We start from the raw sequence: 25,762 nt of genomic DNA, 5'->3' as shown, positions 1-25,762 counted from the left end.
AAATTAAAGAAATAATTATATAAATGATTGTCAATATGTGTATTAAACATAGCTGTAAAATTTCGATTAATAATCAATTAAATTATTTTTTAAAAATAATCGTAATGATTATTTAATTTTCTGGTATAAAATTTCTGATTATTAATTGATTATGATTAAAATTAATCTAAAAATAATCAGGATTAATTAAAATTAATGAAAATAATCAAAAATAATCAGAATTAATCAAATAATTAATTTGATTATTTTCAAGGATTAGTTTTGATTATTTTTGATTAATTTCAATATATTTGGTACAATTCTCTATCTTTTTACATCACGTGTAATGAAAAACTGTTTTTCAAGTTACTCAGTATTCGATTATATGACTGTTTTATTGAAAATAATATATTTATCAAGTTTATTTAGATTGAAAATTTTGATCTCAGTAAAGGATATTAGAAAAAAATTACTGCAATCTTTTCGAAATGGTTCTCAAAAATACGTAATTTTTAGCGGATTGCCGGAAAAATAATTAAAATTTTCTTAGAGCTTTTTTTTGGGAGGAAATTATACTAAATATATGGAAAATAATCAAAATTAATCCTTAAAAATAATCAACTAATTTTTTGATTAATTTTGATTTTTTTATTATTTTTATTAATTCCAATTAATCCCTGATTATTTTTAGATTATTTTTAATCGCAATCAACAATTAATTAAAAAAATTGAAAATAATCGTTAATTAATAATTAATTTTACCTATTAAATAATCTAATTAATAATGATTACGATTATTAATCATTATTTTACAGCTATACTATTAAATAAATAAAAAAGACAATCATTGAAAATGAAAGAAAAGAGTTACTTAAATTTTATTCTTTCATATTTTAGTATAATTCTAACAAATTCCCAATTAGTACCAGCAGGAACTTTTCGTTCTGAAAAGTAAAAATAAAAAAATTATCTACTTCTAGAAATTGTCCCCTTTCATTTGATATCCATATAAAGAAAAACTAATGAGCAGAACTATTTAAATAAATTTTAAGAAATTTCTATATCCTTAAAACTTTGAAGTCCTTAAAAAAGGAGAAAAGTTCACAAAATGAAAAACTGAAAACGCAGTTCTACTATATATGATATCAGGTTTCATATGTGTATAGTGTCGTTCAAGTCCAACAAAAACAATGTAAAATTGTATCACGGTGTAATATTATTTCATATACAACTAAATATAATTTGAAAAACAGTTAAACAGAAAGTGATTAAAAAGCTAAGAAAAGACTATAAATCTTTGATATCATTTGCAACATTGAAATTTTCTAGGTCTTTAATCTAGACACGTCTGTCAGTCAATCTCTTAAAAGAACGATAGGACCTAAACTACTGTTGCCTATTGATTCTTATTCAAAATGGACAAAATCGGTTTACTTTTTGATATGGCCTCCATATAAGGTTCGCTTTAGAAAATGACTAACGTTAAAAACAGGCTTAAAAATACTATTATTTTATGAAATTATACTAAAATTTTTTATGAACCAAAATTATTTGTATGAAATTTTGGTTCATAATTGAAATTTGAGAATTGTGTTAAGTATTGTAAGTATATTATCTTCATAATATATATATATTTTTATGTTTTTAGAAACTGTAATTTTACTGATTCGATAAAATTTATTTAGATTTCAATACATATTTAAAGCGAAATTTTGATTACCTTGGATCATAATATGATCATGTATAACAATAGTATGATAAATACAAAAATATCATGATGAAATATTTTGACGGTATTTAATCATAATATTATATTTTAAAATTGTTACAATAACGATAATATGTTTAGACTACAATAATTTTAACCACAACCATGTTTTTTCTCTGCGTTCTCTTACAGAGAATTATATTATTGTAAATGAAACTTTAAAAAACCAAAAATAAAGGTATTAAGACATATACATTTCATAAAAATAGTTTGTTGTAAGAAATGTATCACTCTCTGGGATTCGGAATTAGTTGATAATTGATCCAATTGCTAATTAAAGACCCTTTTCAAAAAATCTTCTGGATGTTCATATTTTGGTTTTAAATGTTATGAATTTATTACATTTAATCATAAATGCGTTTTTCATTTAAGAAAAATGTTCGTGTTCACGGAACTTTGAAAACCGAACAAAGTTCGGGTTCGACCGAACTTTCAAATTTACCGAATTTCGGGTTTGGTGTTCGGTACCGAACGAAATTTTGAGTTCGGTCGGACTCTGGAGCTTTGTATAAATAAGAGCTCAGTTGTAAGAGCTTCTTACTATAAAGCGATGGACCCCAAGTTCAATCCAAAATTAATGTATCTGTTATTTTTTTGTTTGAAAATTCGAACTAGTGAAATTAATGGAAACATGTCATGCATAAGTTGTCAATCGGCCACTCTCAATGACGTCCCCATTTAAAATAAAATTGCTATTGAGTTGAAAATGCACTAGTGCTAGTTCTTAGTGTCTGTTTATATCGCCGTTCGTCGTACTGCTGGAATACTTTAGGTTTATATGTATCTTAATATGTCGCAATGTCCAAAATAGGTCCAGTCATTTAGCCGTAATTGACAAACAATATTCTTCATTGAGTCCTCAGATTTTGACGTTATGAATTCAGTTCTTGTACTAACATTAAATCCTGCACTTGATTTCTAAGGCGAAGGCGTAAAGCATCAGCAGCTGCTTTGGAATAATGACTTTTCGCTTATATCCCAATTTGCGGACTGCACATATTTACTCTATTGAAAACCTATTTTATAAAATTTTTCCTAATTAAAGTATATTTTTTCGATGTCTTCCGATGAAATTTGAACCATAGTTAGTTCTATTGGATAGTAATTCAGACAAATTTTCAACAAGATCGCTCGTGAACTTTCTAAGTTAGAGGCGGTCAAAATTTGACATTTTGGCCATGCAGGTGTTTTTTCTCATCCATGTAACTTATTACCTATTGTTCTTAGCAAAATGTGTCCCAAATAGTTTAGATAGCTATTTATGCAATCTTTCGAAAAAAAATTTAAAAAAATTAATAAAATATTTTTGATTTTTTTTTTTAATCAAAAACATTTTTGACTTTTTTTCAAAATGGGCCCATTTTATTTTTTATTTTTTTAAGAAAACATAAGTCTTTTCCTAAGCGACCTATATGTTCGCTTAGTGGGATGCGAGTGGGATATCTATCAAAAAAATATTTTGTAACTCAAGATTTAAATTTTTTTATTTTTTTTTGGAAAATCAAAAACTTTGTTGACTTTTTTTTAAAAAAATGGAACCATTTTTTAATTTTTTTTGCTCAGAAGAAAGCTTATGTGTTTTCCTTTAACACCCTTTTTGTCGCTTAGTGGGATGCGAGTGGAATATCTATAAAAAATGTTTTGTAACTCAAGATATACAATGTTTTACTTTTTTTTTTGAAAAATCAAAAACTTTTTTGACTTTTTTTTTCCAAAATGGACTCTTTTTTTTATTAATTTTTTTCTCAAAAGAAAGCTTAGGTCTTTTCCTTTAAAACCTTTTTGGTCGCTTAGTGGGATGCGAGTGGGATATCTATCAAAAAAAATGTTTTGTAACTCAAGATTTAAAATTTTTGAATTTGTTTCAAAATCAAAAACTTTGTTGACTTTAAAAAAAAATGAACCCATTTTTTAATTTTTTTTGCTCAGAAGAAAGCTTATGTGTTTTCCTTTAACACCCTTTTTGTCGCTTAGTGGGATGCGAGTGGGATATCAAAAAAAATATTTTGTAACTCAAGATTTAAAATTTTTATTTTTTTTTTGCAAAATCAAAAACTTTGTTGACTTTTTTTTTTAAAAAATGGACCCTTTTTTAATTTTTTTTGCTCAGAAGAAAGCTTATGTGTTTTCTTTTAACACCCTTTTTATCGCTTAGTGGGATGCGAGTGGGATATCTATAAAAAAATGTTTTGTAACTCAAATGTTTTGTAACTCAAATGTTTTGTAACTCAAATGTTTTGTAACAATCAAAAATGTTTTTGATTAAAAAAAAAACAAAAATATTTTATTAATTTTTTTAAATTTTTTCGAAAGATTGCATAAATAGCTATCTAAACTATTTGGGACACATTTTGCTAAGAACAATAGGTAATAAGTTACATGGATGAGAAAAAACACCTGCATGGCCAAAATGTTAAATTTTGACCGCCTCTAACTTAGAAAGGAAGACATCGATTTCAAAAGTTGGTTAACTTGACGTGAAATGCCCCATTTACTTACAGCTCATTAAAAAATAAAAAACTTACGACACCACTTTTAAAATTCATATACAATGTCTCTCATAAGTATTCGAATTTAGGTATAATATGAAAAGAAACTAAATTTAATAACATGTTTTGTATGTAAAATTAATAAATTAATTTCTTAAATTCTCTAGACAGTCCTTAGCTTTGATATCACGCATTTTAAAAACTTAAAAATTCAAATTTACTTAAATTAATTTAGCTTTATTTAAAAAAAGTCCATAAAATTACCTCACAAAAGCATACGAATTGTTTCTGTATTTCATATTTGACTATATTATACGAAACACAAAAATTAGAATTGAATAGTTTTTTGGCTAAAAATTGCTTTAAGGGGTAAATATCAACCGAATGGATATATTTTTGGAGCATTTGATCCACAATTTTGGGGCATATGTACCATATTTTTATGTAATATTATTAAAATGGCGGTTTTTGGCAATATTTGTATTTTTTCTCCTTTCTCCCAGAATAAAAATTTGTTATTGGAATTTAATATACCCCTTGGGGTATCTAAAAATAATATTTTTTATTTCAAGAATCTGTATTTAAACGTTCCAAGATATGTTATTGAAATCATTCTTCTATCGCTAATTCAATTTATTGGAACTCAAGTCCATTTTTATAATAATAGGGTCAAAAATTTTCAGGAAAACTTGTCTTCTATATATTGTTTTAGATATCAGCTGTTATACATTTTAAGTTTTCAATATATTGTGGAAGTTTATAACTTCAAAGCATGCCTCAAAGAAACGCCATTCAATATAGTGGAATCATTCTTTTTATAATCAATGGCCTCTAGGCTGAATGTCACCATATCATTATGGTCTAACTCAAAAATATTGATATGTGTTTAAATATTATCTACTATGATCGAAATAAGCCCAAATTTTTTTACATACAATGTTGTTGTAATTGGCAACATAATCGTGAATGTTATGAGTAGTAAAAACTAAAATCTACTGACGTTTTGTTAAGGCATGTTTTGGAGTTGTACATCGCTACGATGTCTTGAAAATTTAAAATATATTAATGCTAATATCTACAATTATATATTCTAGCCAACTTTGTCGGAAAATATCGATCCTAGTGGTACGAAAAGGGACTTAAAATCCAGATAATTCAATTAGAAGCAGAAGAACTATGCCAAAAATATATCATGGAATGTTTTAAAACAAATCCTTATAACAAAGATTATTATTTTTAGATACCTGAAGGTATCTATTAAATCCCAATATTAAATTTTGGTTTTATCTCTGGAAAAAAAGATAAAAAATGGCAAATATTGTCAAAAATCGTAATTTTAATGATATTATATGAAAAGATTTTTTTCATTTTATTTATTCTTTATTGAATCTTTCTTATGTAGAAATTTACAATAAGTATTAAAATCTTAACATAAATTATGACTACCGTTGCACAGTGGGGCAGAATGGAAATTTTTTGGAAATAAATCTGGCATTTCTAAACGGCTGATCCGATCACGATAAAATTTGGCGTGAGCATAGCCAAGGAGTATTCGAGTTTAAGTTTTGAAGATGAACCCCGCAGATACCCCAGGGACGGAGCTGTGGCGGCTCAAAGTAGGGTACCTACGACATGTAAAATTTTTAAACTCGTGCCATTTTTTGTTTTTCACCCAAATACAAAGATTTGGCGCTCGATGAGAGATTAGATACTACTTATCTCTTATAATATCCGAGTTATAGGCATTTAAAAATTTAGTGATACAAAATTTACCATACCTTAGTCCATCTTTTTTTGAATACCGTGCGTAATTTTGGACCAAATGGTCTTGTTTGTTAGACAACAAAATTTTCAATAATATACAAAAAATTTCAGATCAATATCATTTATAGATCCAAAAATACACGTTTTTTAATTTAAAAATTCAAAACATTTTAGATTTTTGCCGTTTTTTGCCCAAAATGTGTCTTAACTCTTTTATTAATAAAATAAAATTTTCTTTAAGAACATATAACAATTTTATAGTTTTCTAAAAGGTATCTTTACGCAGAACGCTTTGGCGTAAAAAATTTGTCCTATTTTTTGAAAATGTTGCCACTACGTCCTTCCGAATATGACCTATTTTTTATCAAAACTTCAACTTTGGGCGACATGTTCTAAAATCCCAATGCTGGGATCAGAAAACTGAAAGCAGTTTTGGAAACCTCAATATGTTTTCTATTTACTCCAAAAGTATTTTCCCAGCCCTGAAAAAAATGTGGACCCTATGGGCAAAAATGTAAAAAATCCCATTTTTGGGATTTTCATTCCTATTTTTGGGAATTGCGGGATGCCCTTTGACCTTTTCAATTTTTTTTGCATTTTCTTATTTGAAATGACAAATTTGACAAGCGTTGAAGAATTCATTGAGTTTTGTTCATAAATAAAGATTTTGTCATATATTACATATTTGTTAAATTTCTATAACTATGATTTATATCAAAATTTTAATAGGGTCGCAGATAGCTACAACAATTTAGTCCATATTTTTCCCTTAATATCTTTTTTTAGTTAGATATAGAAATTCTCGACCCTTTACAAAAAATTTCAAGCCAATATCTCAATTACATTAAAAAATATGTTCATTTAAACCTGTATCCTTTAATTTCATATTTTAGTATTAAATATGACAGAACATGTTTAAATCTTATATTTATCTATTTTCTATTTGTTTGCTTATCCTTATAATTGAAAGGTCCTATTATGCTTAAATTTTCAGAAATTTATAACTATTTTTTACCCAAATTTTTTCGACAGATCATTTCGTTCTGTTTCGTTTATGATCATGTAGGTAAAAATATACAGGTAATGATAATTTCGATTCATTCACTAATAAGAAATATCAATGACTGAATTACAGGTTATAGTAATATAGTCCTAAATGTTAATAGGTGACAGTTCGTAATTTTTTACTTTGGAATACCTGTATCGGAAATGACAAGAATTGGTATATAAGTAAACTTCTCAGATTTTAAGTACCATATTTAATAAATCTACAATGAAGATTACATTAAAGTACGAAGAGTTGTGTTCCGTTTTATGGAGTGTATCTTCAAAAGAGCCAGAATGAATTGAAGACATTTCGAATTATATAAAAACTACATATAGTAGAAAAGTAGACAAAACAGGCATATCAAAAATTGAAAACTTTTTAAAACTTTTTGATGAAAAAAGTTAGTCTGTGGATGGAAATCAAAAGAAATTTCGATTAAAATTTTGTAGTTGGATGAAAACTACTACGGATATCTCAACTTACAACACATCAGCAGGAGCGCCTTGCAAGTCATACGAAGACGTATGTTCAAGGTCAAAAAAAAGAGGGTCACACAAAAACTTTTTTCAATCTCAAATGAGGAAATTGCTGATACATTTAACGAAATGCTGAAAAAGGAAAACAAACCTATGGATGCCGTACATATTGCAACTATTCTTCCTAATGCATCACCAAAACGACTTAAGCGAATTGTGGAAAGTATACCAACTCCAACATCACAATCAAATTTTACTGAAGAGGAAGCAATAGCGCTTATGTTGAAACTGGGTCTCAGTCGAAATAAGTACCAAATATTAAGGAAAGCTCTGCATGAAAAAGGACACAATATAGTACCATCATACAAGGCGATCCAGGAAAAAAACAAACTATCCTACCATCACCTATTGCTGTTAATGATGTGGAAGCTTGTATTGATATATCATCTTTGCTCGAAAACACAGCATTAAGAATTGTGTCAGACTTTTCAGAACACCAACTAAGGAAAATCCATAACTGTGATGTTGTCTTAATGTGCACTTCCAGAATACAAACAAGCTTGTAGAAGTCGGACATTAGCAGACTACAAAAGTGTATTTATGTCATCATTAGTGCCATTACGAATTCGTTCATATTCCCTTAATCCATCATCGTCAAGCATCGGAAATTCATTTGAAGATATATGAATCAATACAACTCCGGGTTCAAAAAATTTTTGTAGACCCATTGGATTTGAATATATAAAGGAGTCAAAGAAAACAACTAAAGATTTAGTGGAATATTTAAAATATGAAATAAATGCACTGGAGCCCATTTGCATAAAAATAAAGGAATTCTCTATTGACGTATCATATCAGCTAAGCTTAACAATGATTGATGGAAAGGTCAGCAATACCATAACAGAAACTTCTTCCTTCTGGAGATGCTCAATATGTAATGAGAAAAAGTCGCAATTCTCAAATATAAACAAAAGCAGAAGTATTAATAAGAAGTCCTGTCTTTCGGAATTTCACTACTTCATGCCAGAATACGATTTTTGGATTACTTTTTACACATAGCATACGACCTCAAATATAGAAGTGTGCCAGAGAATCTTAACAAAAAACAAAAAATAATGAAGAATTGAAAGAACTGAGAGCTGCGGAAAAAAGCAGAATCCAAGAAGAATTTAAAGTTCAGATGGGATAAAACATCGACAAAGCACTTCCAAGTTGCGGTAGTACAAATGACGGTAATACGACGAGAAGGTTTTTTCGTGATTTTGAAATTACTTCAAAAATAACTGGAATCGACAAGGAGTTGCTTCGAAGAGTTAACACTATTTCAATGGCACTGAATAGTAAACAAAAAATTAATGGAAATCGATTTGGGGAATATACATCTAAAATTTCTAAATTGCTTGTATCTCTGTATCCATGGAGGGAACTAACACCAACAGTACACAAAGTATTGTGTCATGGTCAAATAATAATTGAATCGAATATTCTTCCACTTAGAGAGTTAACAGAAGAAGCCCAGGAAGCGAGGAATCGAGATTATAAGCATGTTCAACTTTTCAGCTCAAGAAAATGCTCCAGGCAATCACAGAATGAAGAAATTTTTAATAGTTTACTTCTATCTTCTGATCCTGTTCTTTCAACTATGCGAAAAAAAAGGATTTGTTATGAAACTCTATCATCTCAAAACGAGGAAGATTTAAAGGACTTATATTACCTTCTGGATATGTATACCGATATGACAGATTATTTTATAGAAAATAAGTAGTGTTAGGAATTAACTATATAAGTAGGTTGTAAGAAATAATTGTATTATGTTTAAGATAAACAGTTAAAATAAAGAAGCTATTATACTAACTGATGATATTGTATTAAATTGTGTTTTATATTTCGGTGGGCGGGAAAGGTGGTTTGTGTGGGGTGATTTAGGTGTTGTTGTGCGCGGCTCGTAATAAAATTATATTTTTTATTGTATATACAATGTTATAGTCTTTAATAAAATAATTAACTAAATAATTTTTAAAAATTGTCCAAATATTTTATTCAACACCAAATGTATGTTCCGTCATACTTAATATTAAAATATGAAAAAGATGAAATTAAAGGACACAGGTTTAAATGAACATATTTTTGAATGTAATTGAGATATTGGCTTGAAATTTTTTGTAAAGGGTCGAGAATTTCCATATCTAACTAAAAAAAGATATTAAGGGATAAATATGGACAAAATTGTTGTAGCTATCTGCGACCCTATTAAAATTTTGATATAAATCATAGTTTTAGAAAATTAACAAATATGTAATATATGACAAAATCTTTATTTATGAACAAAACTCAATGAAATCTTCAACGATTGTTAAATTTGTCATTTCAAATAAGAAAAGGTCAAAGGGCATCCCGCAATTCCCAAAAATAGGAATGAAAATCCCAAAAATGGGATTTTTACATTTTTGCCCATAGGGTCCACATTTCTTTCAGGGCTGGGAAAATACTTTTGGAGTAAATAGAAAACATATTGAGGTTTCCAAAACTGCTTTCAGTTTTCTGATCCCAGCTTTGGGATTTTAGAACATGTCGCCCAAAGTTGAAGTTTTGATAAAAAATAGGTCATATTCGGAAGGACGCAATGGCAACATTTTCAAAAAATAGGACAAGTTTTTTACGCCAAAGCGTTCTGCGTAAAGATACCTTTTAGAAAACTATAAAATTGTTATATGTTCTTAAAGAAAATTTTATTTTATTAATAAAAGAGTTAAGACACATTTTGGACAAAAAAACGGCAAAAATCTAAAATTTTTTGAATTTTTAAATAAAAAAACGTATATTTTTGGATCTGTAAACAAGAAAAAATTGAGTCCATTTGGTTCAAAATTACGCCCGGTATTCAAAAAAAAGGCGGACCAATGTATGGTAAATTTTGTATCACTAAATTTTTAAATGCCTATAACTCGGATATTATAAGAGATAAGTATACCCAAGCATGTTTTTTCAAGATCTTGTCGAGCGCGTTCAGAAAATATAAAAATTGTATATTTTGGGTGAAAAACAAAAAAAATGGCACGAGTTTAAAAATTTTACATGTCGTAGGTACCCTACTTTGAGCCGCCACAGCTCCGTCCCTGGGGCATCTGCGGGGTTCATCTTCAACGCTTAGTCTCGAATACTCCTTGGCTACGCTCACGCCAAATTTTATCCCGATCAGCCGTTTAGAAATGCCATATTTATTTCCAAAAAATTTCCATTCTGCCCCACTGTGCGTTGTTATTGCCAATGCAATTTCAACCAAAGTTCTCGATAATTTGATTATCTGGCAAAATGCAATGTTTCCGTTCTTCTCAGTCGTCTATGACACTCAAATGACAGCAACTCCCTGGCAAGGGGATTCGGGTGATCCATTAGTTTCGACAAGTAGGTTAAACAAGAGAATTTGATCTCCTCGCGTATTATGGGGACATTGAGATCCCTATGAATATTACTATTGCGAATGTACCACGGAGCACCTGTTATGGACCTTAACAGTGCTGACTGCTTTCTTTGTAATTATTCAACTGTTCCCCACAGTTGAATGCCGTATAGCCATATCGGTTTTATAACTGTTTTGTACAAAAGCACTTTGTATTCCAAGTCTAGAGCTGACCGTGGTCCAATTAGCCAGTACATTTGAGCTGACTTTAAATTTATATGTGTAACCTTGGCTTTAATGTGGTGAGTCCATGTTAAGCGGCGATCAAGGTGGATACCAAGATATCTCACATTGCTTTTTTTAGGAACTTTTATATTATTTATTTGTACGGGATGACAATTTTCTCATCTTAAAGTAAATGCAACGTGAGTACATTTTGTTGCATTGACCTTTATTTTCCATTTATCCAGCCACTTTTCCAATTCGCCGATGTGAAGCTGGAGTTGTTCAGAAGCTATTAATGGGTTATCATGTATGCTTACAAAAGTGGTATCATCCGCAAATGTAGATGTGTGAGCCAGTGCGCTCGAAGAGATCACTTCTTTAGATCTGATTTGAAAAGATCTTTCATATATAATTTTTAAGCAGTTTGTGAACATTCGCAGGTAGTAATGTGATAATTTTGTATATTAGTCCATCGTGCCAGACTATATCAAAAGCTTGAGAAATATCTATGAATAATGCTGAGCAATATTGCTTGCTCTCGAAGGCCTTCCGAATAAAAGTAGTTATTCGATGTACGTGTTCGATAGTGCTGTGCTTTCTTCTGAAACCAAACTGATGGTCAGGAATAATGCAATTATCGTTAAGGTGTAGTATAAGGCTTTCAAGCAATAACTTTTCAAAAAAATAATTCTCAGTGCTGAATTGGGCAGGTTAATTATCATCGTGGTAGTAATTTTATCTATACCAGGTGATTTTCCTGCCTTTAGACCTTTGATTGTCGTCTTCACGTAGAGAACCTGAATTTTATTGGGCGTGGAACCACATTATTTATAATGTTAGCACTAATGCAATAGGGCATTGCATATGTTTAACAGCTTTCCAGAGACTATATTCTGTTTTCTTAGTAGGGTCTAAGTTTTTGAGATAATTTCTCAGATTAGATTCCTTATTATTTTTTAAGGCGTTGTGAAGTCTTCTTTTGCACTGATTAAGTTTAACCTTTACGTTTGGAAATCGCAATTGTTGCCATTGATGCCTGAGTGTTCTCTTTTCTTTAATTAGAGACTCAATGTTCCTAGGACATTTCGAATTTTTGTAGTTTCCCAAGGTGACTGGGGGTGTAGAAACTTTGACAGCATCTTGTAAGATATCCGTAAATATATCGACAGCGGATTGTATTTCATGGTCATTTTTCAATGAAATGTTTTGTGGCAAGTGTGAGCTGACATACATTTTATACTTTAACCAGTTCGTCATCTTGTTAGGGAAACAAGAACAATAGTTTTCCAATTTATTTGGGGTTTGATTACAGAAAAGTCAATTATATCGTGAATCTTATTGAGGTCTGTAGGCCAATAGGTAGGTTGGCCACTAGATATGGCATCTAGTCTGTAATGCGATATTGCTTCTAGTAATTGTCTGCCTTTGAGAGTAATGAGGCGAGAGCCCCAAAATGTATGTTTTGCATTATAATCACCAGCTGCTATGAATCTTGGTCCAAGAGTTTTAAAGTAATCGAGAAACTGCTCTCGATTAATATTATACCTAGGAGGACAATATATTGGAGATATTGTAACTCTGCTATCAGGTATATTTATAGAGGTGGCCTGGATATGGTCCTTTTTGTATTCTGGCATTGGGAAATGTCTAATATTTTTTTCACTAATATGGCTGTTCCACCACAGGCTCTGCCACTTGGATGTTTTGTATCGTAAGTGTATTATCCGTTAATTCTGAAACAATTCTTTAGGGTAAAGTGTGTTTCAGAGATGAGTAGTACGTCAATATCCTGAAGTAGCAGGAATTGTTCAACTTCATTCTTGTGTTGACTAAGGCCGTTAGCATTCCAAAAACAAATTCTTAGGGAATTCATTTCTTATTTAGCAGGATCTGCATGAGCATGCTTTGATTCTGTATTAATTGTTGAAACATATTTTGCATATTTGCCATGAAACTGTACACGGTTTGAATTAAATTTTCAATAGAGCTTTGAGAATTTGTTTCGGGTGCGAGTACACCCTCTTTTAATGCATGTGCATATGCAAATAACGTGGTATTATTTTCATTGTTTGTTTGCAGATTTTCATTATTTTTATTTGTAAGACTTCTATATTGGGCACTAGAAGTTTGTTTTGCATTACTTTGGGTAATGGAACCCTCTTTTCGTATGGGCATACGATTTATTCTGATTGCTTTTATTTGTGATACTTCTATATTGAGCACTAGAAGTATTAGGAAGTCTTGGGAAGTTAGAAGCTTTATATTGAGCATATAAAGGTCTTCTGGCCTTATTTAATTGTTGCATGTGTATATATAATGGACATCCGCGATAGTTAGCAGTGTGATTTTGACCACAGTTACTGCATTTTCTTTTATTGTTATCTGTTTTTGGGTGGGGACAATCTTGGCTTTAATGGATGTCTCCGTATCTCACAGAAACAGATGGTAATTTGCAGAAAGTTCTGGTGTGACCGAACTCTTGGCAATTTAGGTATTGAGGAGGACCTCTGCGTTTAATGGGTTCCTCTACAGTTATTTTGCGATTAAGAAGATATCTTAAACTATATATGGGATGAGTATCACCCTTTTTCTTCAATTGTGAAGAGTTAAAAGTAATTTCAACTCTAAACATTAGTTGAGGAATTTTGTCCTTGTTAAATATATTGTGAATGGACTTCACTTCATAACCTTCAGTCTATAGCGCCTTTTTAATGCATAAATTTGTTTTTAAGCTGAATTAATGGGATTACAAAGGGTTTTATTGAAATATGTCCAAATTGGCATGTTTTTAAAACTTCGGGGTCATTTTGACCCCAAGGCCGTTTAAGGGTTAATTTTTTCCACTATTATTGTAAATATCGGTTGTTAATAAGTAAATTTCTTAAGTTTTATGATAATCTACCTAAAAATAGAAACAATTTTGACTAGTTTCCATCAAAAATTGCAAATATTACAAAATTTGACCTTTAAAGTTTATGGGTTAATGGCGTCCAAATTGCATGAAACTCTTGATTTTTATTTAGAAATATGTGGACTAATAAATTTACAGAAGGTTCCATTTAAAATACACAACAATATAATAAAAAGGCTAATTTTGCAAAATATTACATAAAATTAGGGTTTTCTCGAAATCCGCTGAATTCAAATTGCAGGTACAGGCAAACTATAAGAGGTATTGACTTATTTTTTACTGTTTTATTCCCTAGTCTGTTGTCCATTAATCCTTATGAGTTCTCCCAAAAATATTGAAATTTGTTTACAAAGTATCAAAAAAACTAAAATTTAAATTTTGAAACGACCGTTAAAAATATCAAAATTTTTCAACCATAGCTGAGAACAGGTTTACGTTATTCTATAAGGACAAAAACTCATATTCAAGTAACTACAGATGTATTTTAAGTAATACAATTGTTTTATTAGAATATTTTCAAAAATATGTTTATTTTTATCACATTTCAAATTCAAGTGCTCTGAGACACGATAATGGCCTGGGGAATTTCTTAATAACTTTTACATTTTTCAACCAATTTTTGTGTTTTTTGTAATCTTTTTGTAACGCTGATTATGTGTACATTACGATTCTTTGACAATAAAATGCAAAACAAATTGTTTAATGACAAAACTTTTGTGAAAACTGAAAAAAATGCATATTTTACCCTTGTAAATGTTTCTTTAAACTTCAGAGCCGTTGCGGCACCAGTTAACGTAATCCTATTGACCTAATTTTTGCACGACTTATTTTTATAACCCATAGAACAATTTTAGGGGGGGGGGCGGTCAAAATTCGAAACACTTAAACTCTAGTGTATATACTTGAGTCGTTGTTCATCACAGTTGGGATATTAAGTATTAATATTTTTTTATTTTTTTTATTTTTAGGAGACATTACACAAAAAGGATATGAAAAGAAAAGGGCAAAATTGCTGCAACCATATTTCTCGAAGTTAAGTGAAGGTAAATTAAAGTAAATGGAAATTTGTTAAAAATTATTCATATTTTATTTTTGATAACAACAGTGGAAGAAACACCGAATAAGGCCTCACCACCTTATTATAATATTAAAGATTCACAGTCGGAAAATAACAAGGTTGTGCGAGATGGCGCATTAATATCAAATGAGGGTTATAGTTATGTTTCCGAAGTGCCATCCCTTCCATCTTCTAACCAAAGACATTCCAATTTATCAACAAAAACGGATTACTATCAACCCGATGACAATGAACCTGAACATGGTTATGAAAATAGCCGTGTACGTAGAACTCATCGTAAAATAACCCACAATGAGAAGCGATATCATTCAGGTTAGTATAGGTTTTAAATAATGTAATGCGCTCCAGAGTGGCCGTTTTAGCATTATTGACGCTAAATTTAAAATTTTTTATTTTAATCAAGCTGTTATATAGTATTGAACATTTCTTGAGATTTATTACACATTTGAACGAAGTATTGAAAATTTTATTTAATATAGCTACACATGATTTATTATAGCCAAAATTGCTGATTTAGACGTTTTATTATATTATGTATATATAATACTATAATTATTTCGTAGAATAATAGATGATGATTTACTTGAACGACTGAATATACTAATTCTTTTTCAGTCGTTCAAGTCGTATATCTAAAATTTTGACATCTTGCATTAAAAAACATGGATAAATTTAAACGCAATATGTAGTGAAATATTTAAACCCTTATTTATAAAGATATTAATTGTTTATTTTTGGTTTATTAAACACATTTTTCCATATAATATACCTACAACAAATCATCAGCAGTTGTATTAAGCATTTATGAATCAAAAATTAATTTTGCCATGCGGGCGCCCAGGTAGGCTAGATGGCAGTGTGCTAGCCTGTCAGTCTAGGCATTGTAGGTATGTGAGTGGAATATGTATAAAACAATATTTTAAACATTGAAGCTATCTGAAGTCCTTTGGACAATTTTTGCTAGAACTAATAGGTGATAAGTTACACTCATTTGAATAAAACCATGTATGACCAAATTGTTTAACTTTGACCGCCTCTAAGTCAGGCATAGAGACCGATAGGGCTGGCATACTATTCATTAGCACTAATCTTGGAGCAAATTTCATCCAAATCGGATGACATCGATTTTAAAAGCTGGGTCACTTTACACAAAATTGCCCAAACATATTTGGGCGACTTGTTGTGAATGGAAAGCAAAAAGTGTTTTTGTTACCCCTCTCAAAACTGTATGTGCCACTCCTACTGCTTTATATTCTCAAAATATTTTTAATCGAATATCTATAATATAACCATTCTCTCTTTTCGTAGCCATATTAAACTTCTGACGTTTAAGCGATTTATTATTTTATATGCTACCGTATTTACTTCATAAATCCGAGTTTTTTTGTTTACATTTTAATTTTGTTCAATTTAATAATATAAAATGGAAAATATTTTTCAAATTAAATTAAAATATTAATCAACATAAAATTCTAATAGCAAAGAAAATAATAAAAATGTTTAAAGATCCTTGCGGACGGACCAAGTTTGCTTGTAAGTAATGCGGGCCATTCTTCTTTAAAAACATAATTTCATTACTTCATCTTGTGTCCAATTGCAGAAGTTTCTTATGAGTGATGTTTTCTGCTGATATTTTGTTTTAGTGCCAACGTATTATGTCAAACATGTCCAAGTAAGAAAATTATATGAATCTTCGAGCGGCAGTAACGTTCTAAAAAATATGTCTTCCTGTGTCATTTATTTGAAAAAATTCAATGTAAACAATTGCAAGAGGTGTTATTTTGGGGTTTGATGCCAATAAATCATGGTAATAAGATGAAATTAAACAAGATCTTGTTGGGTTTAGTGTGGTCCGCTTATGAGCTGAACTGTTTTTATAAAAATATCCTTAGTGCACACAACTTTAAATGATTAATTTAAAAGTTATACGCATTTTTTATTTCCAATTTCCTAAATATGATTTCCCCTACTACATGCGTTTTTCTTTATTTGTTTACATAAAATAAATTTCAATAATTCTTATTTACATCAAAAACTTTTCATTGAGAGAGAACGGTGTTACCAAAGTATAACAAGTAGTCCGACTCTCACATATAGGAAATTACTCTCTCACATCTACGAGTTCCGTGTGAATTTAACTCTCTTGTGAGAAGTTTAAACTTGTCAAAAAACTCAAAAGTTTACCTTACTTTTTGACCACTTTTAAGGATTGTACGCGAAATTTCAGCTATCCATTAAAAATCTGTATTTTTTTTAAATATACTTTGGGTGTTACCTTGTTTGTATTTATTTTTATTTGATTTTTTAACTTTGAAATATTAGAAACAACTTTGACTGTTAGTAAGTAAAAAATTTTTAAAAATTTATAAAATATAAATGTGTTTTCATTTATAATTGGTGATCCCGTAAGAAAAGTATATGTATATAACTGCAAAAATCAACATGTGTGTTGTTGAAGGCTTAAAAAATCATACACCACCTCCGGCAGTGTCTGCAGAGCTGCACAAGCTCCTAAACTTCCTGCATTTTGGAAGAATGAACCAAGGGTTTGGTTCCTTCAAGTAGAAGCAAGTTTCCGTATGTGTGGAATAACTTAAGACACTACCAAATTTTAATATTTGGTAATGAATTTGGACCAATCTGTATTATTTTTGGTAAAAGACATAATTATTTCTCCGCCTACATCTGGTAAATATGAAACTCTAAAATAGAGCATTATCAATACATACGCTGAATCTTACTCAGTGGTATGGATATGGGTGACCAAAAACCCCTTTATATGGTAAAAAAAAACCTAACGGTGAATGGCGTCCCTGTGGTGATTACATGGCTCTAAACAGAACAACTTTTACAGTCAAATATCCTGTCCCATATTTTACGAATTTTCAAATGATTCTTAATAGATCGGAATTTTTTTATAAATTAGATCTAATTAGGGCTTTTCATCAAATTCCAATACACCCAGATGATATTCCGAAGACGGCAGTAATTACAACCTTCACGTTATTCGAGTTACTGAAAATGTCCTTCGGATTGTCGGCGGAGTTTGTAGAGAACATGACTTCATATTCATCTACATTTATGTTTTCTCAAAATCTGAAGAAGAACATATTAAACAAATTCCCTTCTCATTTTTTGAAAGGGACAACGAACAAGAATGACAACCGAGAAATACCCTGGACTAGGGATGTCAATCGGAACTAATTTTTAAAAGTACTAGGATTCGGGATTTTTAAATTAATCCCGGAACTTTTGGGATTTACCGACAAAAATAACATTTTCTATTTAATATTACAATATGAATAAATTAAGTATGCGTATACTAATACAGAAAGCTTTCCCATAAGTATTTTGTTAAATTTTTGGAAAACAAATTAATTCAAAGTTCTAAAAATAAAAAAATAGTTATTTAAATACAGTGCTTTCTAAATACACCACTCATGTGACCAACCGTCTTGAGCTGAACATCGGATATATGGTTTTTAATGACCGCTAGGGAAACACTACAAAACTGGTCTATATCAAGTATAGCCGTCGTAGTTCCAGCTTTTGCCAAGTTATCAGTAATATTCAGAGACAGAAAATAATTATTATCTATGAAATTTTTGTTAAAAAAATCATTATGAAAGAATCGTCATAGAAATGTTTTGAATGTACCAAAATATATTCCAGACATTTTTTAAACGATTTCTTCAATAAACTTTTTTCTTGATTTTTATAATAAAAATTATTTTTAATTTTTATTCTATTTGTTCCAATAAAAAATTATTTATGATTTTAGTAATACTCACTCAGTAATTTTTATTTATTCAAACAAAAAATAGAAATCAATGATTTTTATTTTTCTAAACAAAGAATAAAAATCACATAAAGAAATTTAATTTTCCAATTTTGGAATCTAATTTCTTGACAATTTCATCAAATTTGGTCGATGATATCAGTGGTAGAGAAATTTTACCAATTTTCTATTAATCTCAGTTTAAACCCGATAACTTTTACTGTTTTTTAAAGGTAAATATCGCATGAGTTTTATAATTAATTTAAAAAAATAAAAATCATTGCCTGATTTTTATTTGTGCCTTATGGTTTAAAAATTATTATTTTTTTTTATTATTGATTTTTGTTTGAAAAAGTTCTCAGTAATTTTTAGGGAAAATATAAAAAATACAAATCAAAAGCAATTTGTATTTTCTGTGAAATGAAATACAAAGTAAATAAAATTTTTAATTTAAATTTATTAAATAAAAATAATAACAATTACAGTCTCTGGTAATGTTATTTCCAGTTATAAATCGTGTCCTCTTACCCAAATACATGAATTATCATCTTGCCATCTTATTAACAGGTTGACTTCCAGTATATATTCTGATATACCCATATTCGATAGTATCAATGCCTATTTATTGTCCTTTTTATATCCTACACCACTTTAGTGTGAGGGTATATTGGGTTTGTCCCGAGTAGCTCATAATTTTTTTCAAAATATACTCGTATATCGACAAAAACCGGCACAACTAAGTTTTATACTAGCCTTGAAGACCCGGTTAAACTCAGACCTCTTTTGACCCAAGTCCCCTTACAAATCCCTCCTTCAAAAAATTACTTTAATGTCCACAATCTGCGTAAAAAGACTAGTGCCATAGTCGAATTCAGCGTAAATACATTTTATGTAACCGTAAATTTATACTGCAAATTTTATGAGGATCGCCTCAAATAAGGGGCTAGAGGGAAGCCCCTATATAAAGCAGATTTCAGAAAATTAATTTTTAACAATAAATTGCTTAAATATTTCGGAGGCGAGGTACAAATCAAGTCAAATGCTTTATTATGAAAACTAAATCATAATTTCTTGTTATTTTTAGATATCCGATAGTGTCTATGCCTATTTATTGCCCTTTTTATTTTTGATATTTCAGCTTGTAAGTCATCTTAAGTTAATTACTCAATGAATAATGCAATTCGATTTAAAAATAGTCCAAAACGTTTAAAATTTTATGATCCAGCTTATTTTTTAATCAAAAACTTTTAAATTTCTCTTATTAAATATTTTATAATGTATAAATTTAGAGGAAAAACACTTCGGGATTTTAAAATCCCGAAAATCCAAGTGATTTCGTTTTTAAAATTACCGGTACTTTCAAAACCCGAAAATTCCGGGATTTTCGGGAATCGGGAATTCTAGTTTAGCATCCCTACCCTGGACACAAGAATCCATAAATACATTTAGCAATTGCAAGAAAGCATTAGCGATGTAAAATTTTTGCCCCACCCAGCTCCTAATGGAAAGTTGACACTAAAAGTTGACGCATGAAAACTTAACACCACGCAAGAGAAATATAGCACATATGACCTTGAATTTTTAGTTATATATAAAGCTAAAGCTGTTAAGCCTGTCCCTGCCAGGCAAAAAAAAGAAAAATATATATTTTCGAATTAATATACGAATTTTATAACTCACAAAATAGCACAAAAATTTATTATTTTTTTTAATATTGGTTTTCTTTAAATAAAATGAATTCAACAAACAAATACGAAACATCGAACTTTAAAAAATTTCTTTATGCATATTTACATTTACTATATGTATGAAAAGGCGTTATTTTTAATCACATTTACAGACAAACATAAACAATTAATTATTAACGGTTTTTTAAAATGCTATATTTTATAGATATTTATGTTTTCTTGCAATCTTCAAAAGTAAAAAAGTACAATTTGGCAACTTATGACCGCTAAGCGACCACATCCCAAACATACTCTGAAATCTTCTCAATAACACCAAAATTTAAATGTTTGCCTCTCTTTGCCTTTTCTGCGTTTAGACTCACTTTTCTAATACTCCATGAAAAATGTTATTTTAAAAATCAAATTATTGAATAGGAAATAAATTTAATTAATATAATTAATTAATAATAATCAGTGAAATAGTTCAAATTAATAAAATAATAACGACGTTGTTTTGACTTATGCTTTATTAGTTTTATATGTTTGTAAATAAGTTTAGCAAGAATATTGGCCGGGATCTGTTTGTACGAAAAGAATATTAGCCGAATCTATTTGTACGGATCCCTATATAACTGTAAGAAGAACTTTCCCTTAGAAAATTTTCAAAAACTTTGGGAAGATGCATCAATTTAGTCGTTCGCGAAAGTAATTAGGTTATAAATAAAAATGTTATAAAATTATTTCGTAAATAAAATTTTGGATAATGTTGTTTTAAAAACATTTAAGGAAATTATATATATATACATATAGATTTGTCATTTTCGTCACCATATCATGAATTTCAGGAAAAAACACAGAAAAACAACAATATATGTTCTTTATATAGAATAAAAAAAACTCCATTTGTTGTTTAGAAAAATTTCGTGAAACGCGATATTAATGGCGTTTATAATTTGTTCGAAAACTACAAAAAAATAAAAAGGCATAAGACTTTGAATACTCATATCTTTGAGAGTTTATTTCAGATTTTGTTGATTTAAAACACAATCTATATTATGGTTGTGCTCTTTCATTCTAATATAGTTTTTATTATTTTTGATAGTTTGAGATTGTGCATTTTTTATGAAAATACACATTTTTAATTGCATTTTGAAATCCTTCTCTCTGTTTAAGATTTTATTCAAGCGCATTAATCGTTTTATGTAAAGAAAAAATATTTTTTTGTGAAGTGCAGTACAGCTATTTTTTTCAATTTTTTAAAATGTTCCATACAAGTAAATTTTTAAATTTTATTATTTTAGTGCTTAAAAGAAAGAAATGATGCAAGGATGCAAATATTTAAATTCGATTACCACTTATGTACACTTTCATCAAAATGCATTTCAAAAAAATATTTTTTAAAATACTTGCATTTTTGACTCAAATGTATATTGTTGGCATTTTTTACATTGTTCTCCATGTTTAACATACAGGGTCTCTCATAAGTATTCGAATTTAGGTATAAAATGAAAAGAAACAAAATTTAATAACATATTTTGTATGCAAAATTAATAAATTAATTTGTTAAATTGTCTAGACAGTCCTTAGCCTTGATATCACGTTTTTAAAACTTTAAAAATTCACATTTACTTAAATTAATTTAACTTTTTTTAAAAAAAGTCTATAAAATTACTTTACAAAAGTATTCGAATTTTTCCTGTATTTCATGTTTGACCATATTTTACGAAACATAAAAATTAGAATGGAATGGTCTTTTTGCTTAAAATTGTTTTAAGAGGTTACTATCAACCGAAAAGATATATTTTTGGCCCATTTGGCCCACAATTTTGGGGCATTTGTACCACATTTTCATATAATATCATTAAAATTACGATTTTTGACCATATTTGCCATTTTTTCTCTTTTTCCAGAGATAAAACCAAAATTTAATATTGGGATTTAATAGATTCCTTGAGGTGTCTAGAAATAGTAATTTTTGTTATAAGGATCAGTTTTTAAACATTCCAAGATATATTTTTGGTATCGTTCTTCTGTTTCTAATTAAATTATCTGGATCTTAACACCCTTTTCGTACCACTAGGATCGATATTTTCCGACAAAGTTGGCTAGTATATATTATTGTAGATATAAGCACTAATATATTTAAAATTTTCAAGACATTGTAGCGGTATACAACTCCAAAATATGCCTTAACAAAACGTGATCCTATACAGTAAATTTTAGTTGTTACTACTCATAACATTCATGATTATGTTGCCCATTACAACAACACTGTAAAAAATTTTGGGCTTATTTTGATCATAGTAGATAATATTTAAACAGATATCAATATTTTTGCGTTAGACCATAATTATATGGTGGCATTCAGCCTACAGGCCATTTATTATAAAAATAATGATTCCACTTTATTGAATGGCGTTTTTTCGAGGCATGCTTTGGAGTTGTACACTTTCACAATATATTAAAAACTTAAAACGTATAACAGCTGATATCTAACACAATATATAGAAGACAAGTTTCCCCGAAAATTTTGACCCTAGTATTATAAAAATATACTTGAGTTCCAATAAATTGAATTAGCGATTGAAGAATGATTCCAATAATATATCTTGGAACGTTTAAATACAGATTCTTGTAACAAAAAATATTATTTTTAGATACCTGAAGGAATCTATTAAATCCAAATAACAAATTTTGGTTTTATCTCTGGGAAAAAAAGAGATAAAAATACAAATATTGCCAAAAATCGCCATTTTAATGATATTACATGAAAAGATGGTACAAATTCCCCAAAATTGTGGACCAAATGGTCCAAAAATATATCCATTCGGTTGATAGTTACCCCTTAAAACAATTTTTAGCAAAAAAAACATTCGATTCTAATTTTTGTGTTTCGTACAATATAGTCAAGTATGAAATACAGAAAAAATTCGTATACTTTTGTAAGGTAATTTTATGGACTTTTTTTAAATAAGGATAAATTAATTTAAGTAAATGTGAATTTTTAAAGTTTTCAAAAGCGAATATTTTAAATAAAATAAAAATTTTGATTTATGATATTTTAAAATACTGTCAACAGAGAGAACGATAAATGCATTTTGATGCAAGTGTACATGAGTGCTAATTGAATTAAAATATTTGCACCCAAATTCTGATCAGTGCTGTCTTTTAAATGCTATACGTACAATTGGGACGAACAACAAATTTTTTGGAACGAACTACGCACTATCAGTGCGTATGACAAAATTCGTCGTACATAACGAACTGTGCGATTGGTTTATTTGAATGACGAATATTTGGGTGTAGAGTGACCATTTCCTTTTAAGTTTTAAATGTTCATATAATTTTCTAGTTTCCTTTTTAATTAAATATTTTTGGTTACGTAATATGGTCACCCCTTGAAATATGTCGTACAGAACAGAATTGGTCTTTCGTCTCAATTGTGCGTATAGCAAAATGTTGTTAAATGCATAAAATATCAGTAAAATTTTAAAAAAATAAAAAAAAATGTACTGAACGTCACAAAAAACGCTTCAAATAATCGATTAATGCGGTTTAATAAAATTTTTAAACAGGGAAAACGATTTTAAAAATGCATTCAAAAAGTGCACTATCTTAAACTGTTTAATGTAAAAATTATATTTAACGAAAGGGCACAGCCATAGTATAAACATCAGATATCAGAATCAGTCGATTATTAATTGATTTCTCATGTAATTCATGATATATACTGATTATCGGCCATTAATATTTGCGTTTAAACAAAAATTATATAAGGCATCATCTCGTCAGAGGAACCATCTTGATTTAATTGCTCAGTTATCTCCAGATATAAGGCATATATCTGGAGTGAAAAATCCTATAGCCAACGATCTTTCGCGAATTGGTGGAATTCAAATTTATTTTTATTTATTACAAAGGCAAAATCCTGAATAAAATACAACAATATGCAAAAATTAATTAATACTTAATAAAATAATATATATATATATTAATACACATAACTAATAAAAATTAATAAAATCAATGAAAAACTATATAATTCCCCAACCAAATATAAAGTAAAAAAAATGTAATGAAAAATAAAATGAATGTCCTATTATGGTATACAGTTAATATATATATTAACGACGGAATTAAAAGTTTTAGTCAAATCAAGGGCAATTTATGGTATACGCATAATTGGGACGAACGACGAATTTCGTATAGCACGACGAACTTGTCGACAACAATTCGTTGCGCAAATTCGTCGAATGGAACACAATCAAATTATTCGTACTACGAATTCGTTTCAAAATTTGTTTGTTCGAAATTGGAAAAAGTAAGAAAAAGGAACAAAAATTATATGTCCAATTCACAATCAATTTATATAGTGTACCTACTAAAGTGTAGTAACAGTCATTGTGAACAGATCTTTGCAGCAAGTCATAAGTTTATGTTCTCAATGAAAAAAAAAAAAAAACAAGTATGAATGTATAGTCGGGCGTAGCCGACCATATGATACCCTAAACCAGTCAGTATGTATGTTAAAAATGGGGATTGTTTACAAAAAATAAAGCATTTGATTTGTTTTTTAACTTTATTTCGGAATATTTTTTTTGACATTTATACCCTTATAAATGGTGGTAGGGGAGTTAAGTCTACTTCAATATTATTAATGTAGAATTTAAAAGTGTCATTAGTGTTTGTAAGTGAATTTTGACCTTTAAGTCATTTTCTGAAGGTGGGTTTGGATGGGGGCTAGGGTCAAATGAAGCCCGATCATTACAAAAATCGGTAGTGTCATTTAAAGTTCTATAAAACTAAGTTTTGTCGACTTTTGTTGACATAATAGATCATTTAAATTAATTATAAGCCCAAAGGCCCTATTTGGCGGAACGGTTGTATGGGGGCTAGTCGAAATAATGGACCGATTTTAACCATTTTCAATAGGCTTGGACAAAAAGAAGCGTGTGTGCCAAATTTCATCCAATTATCTTAAAATTGCGACCTGTACCTTGCACACAAAGTTTACATGTACAGCCAGCCAAACGGACGGACATAGCTTAATCGACTCAGAAAATGATTCTAAGCCTATTGGTATACTTTAAGGTGGGTATAGGACGAATATTTTTGTATATTACAAACATCAGCACAAACCCAATATACCCTCCCCACGAAAGTGGTGTAGGGTATAAAA

At 29.3% G+C, this 25,762-nt stretch overlaps 1 protein-coding gene across 3 annotated transcripts in view; it reads left to right on the top strand.

Moving 5' to 3' along the window:
- Window positions 1–25,762, top strand: part of LOC111684114 (disco-interacting protein 2) — a 229,272-nt gene that overhangs the window by 31,483 nt on the left and 172,027 nt on the right. For all 3 annotated transcript variants that reach the window (XM_046952776.1, XM_046952777.1, XM_046952775.1), the window contains 2 exons: window positions 15,029–15,103; window positions 15,166–15,450. In XM_046952776.1, coding sequence (XP_046808732.1) covers window positions 15,029–15,103; window positions 15,166–15,450 — 360 coding nt within the window. The remainder of the gene's footprint in view (window positions 1–15,028; window positions 15,104–15,165; window positions 15,451–25,762) is intronic.

This window comes from Lucilia cuprina, chromosome 5 (genome assembly GCF_022045245.1).
Source record: "Lucilia cuprina isolate Lc7/37 chromosome 5, ASM2204524v1, whole genome shotgun sequence".
NCBI lineage: Eukaryota > Metazoa > Arthropoda > Insecta > Diptera > Calliphoridae > Lucilia > Lucilia cuprina.
The sequence above is the reverse complement of the archived record's forward strand: the minus strand, read 5'-3'. Positions and strand labels throughout refer to the sequence as shown.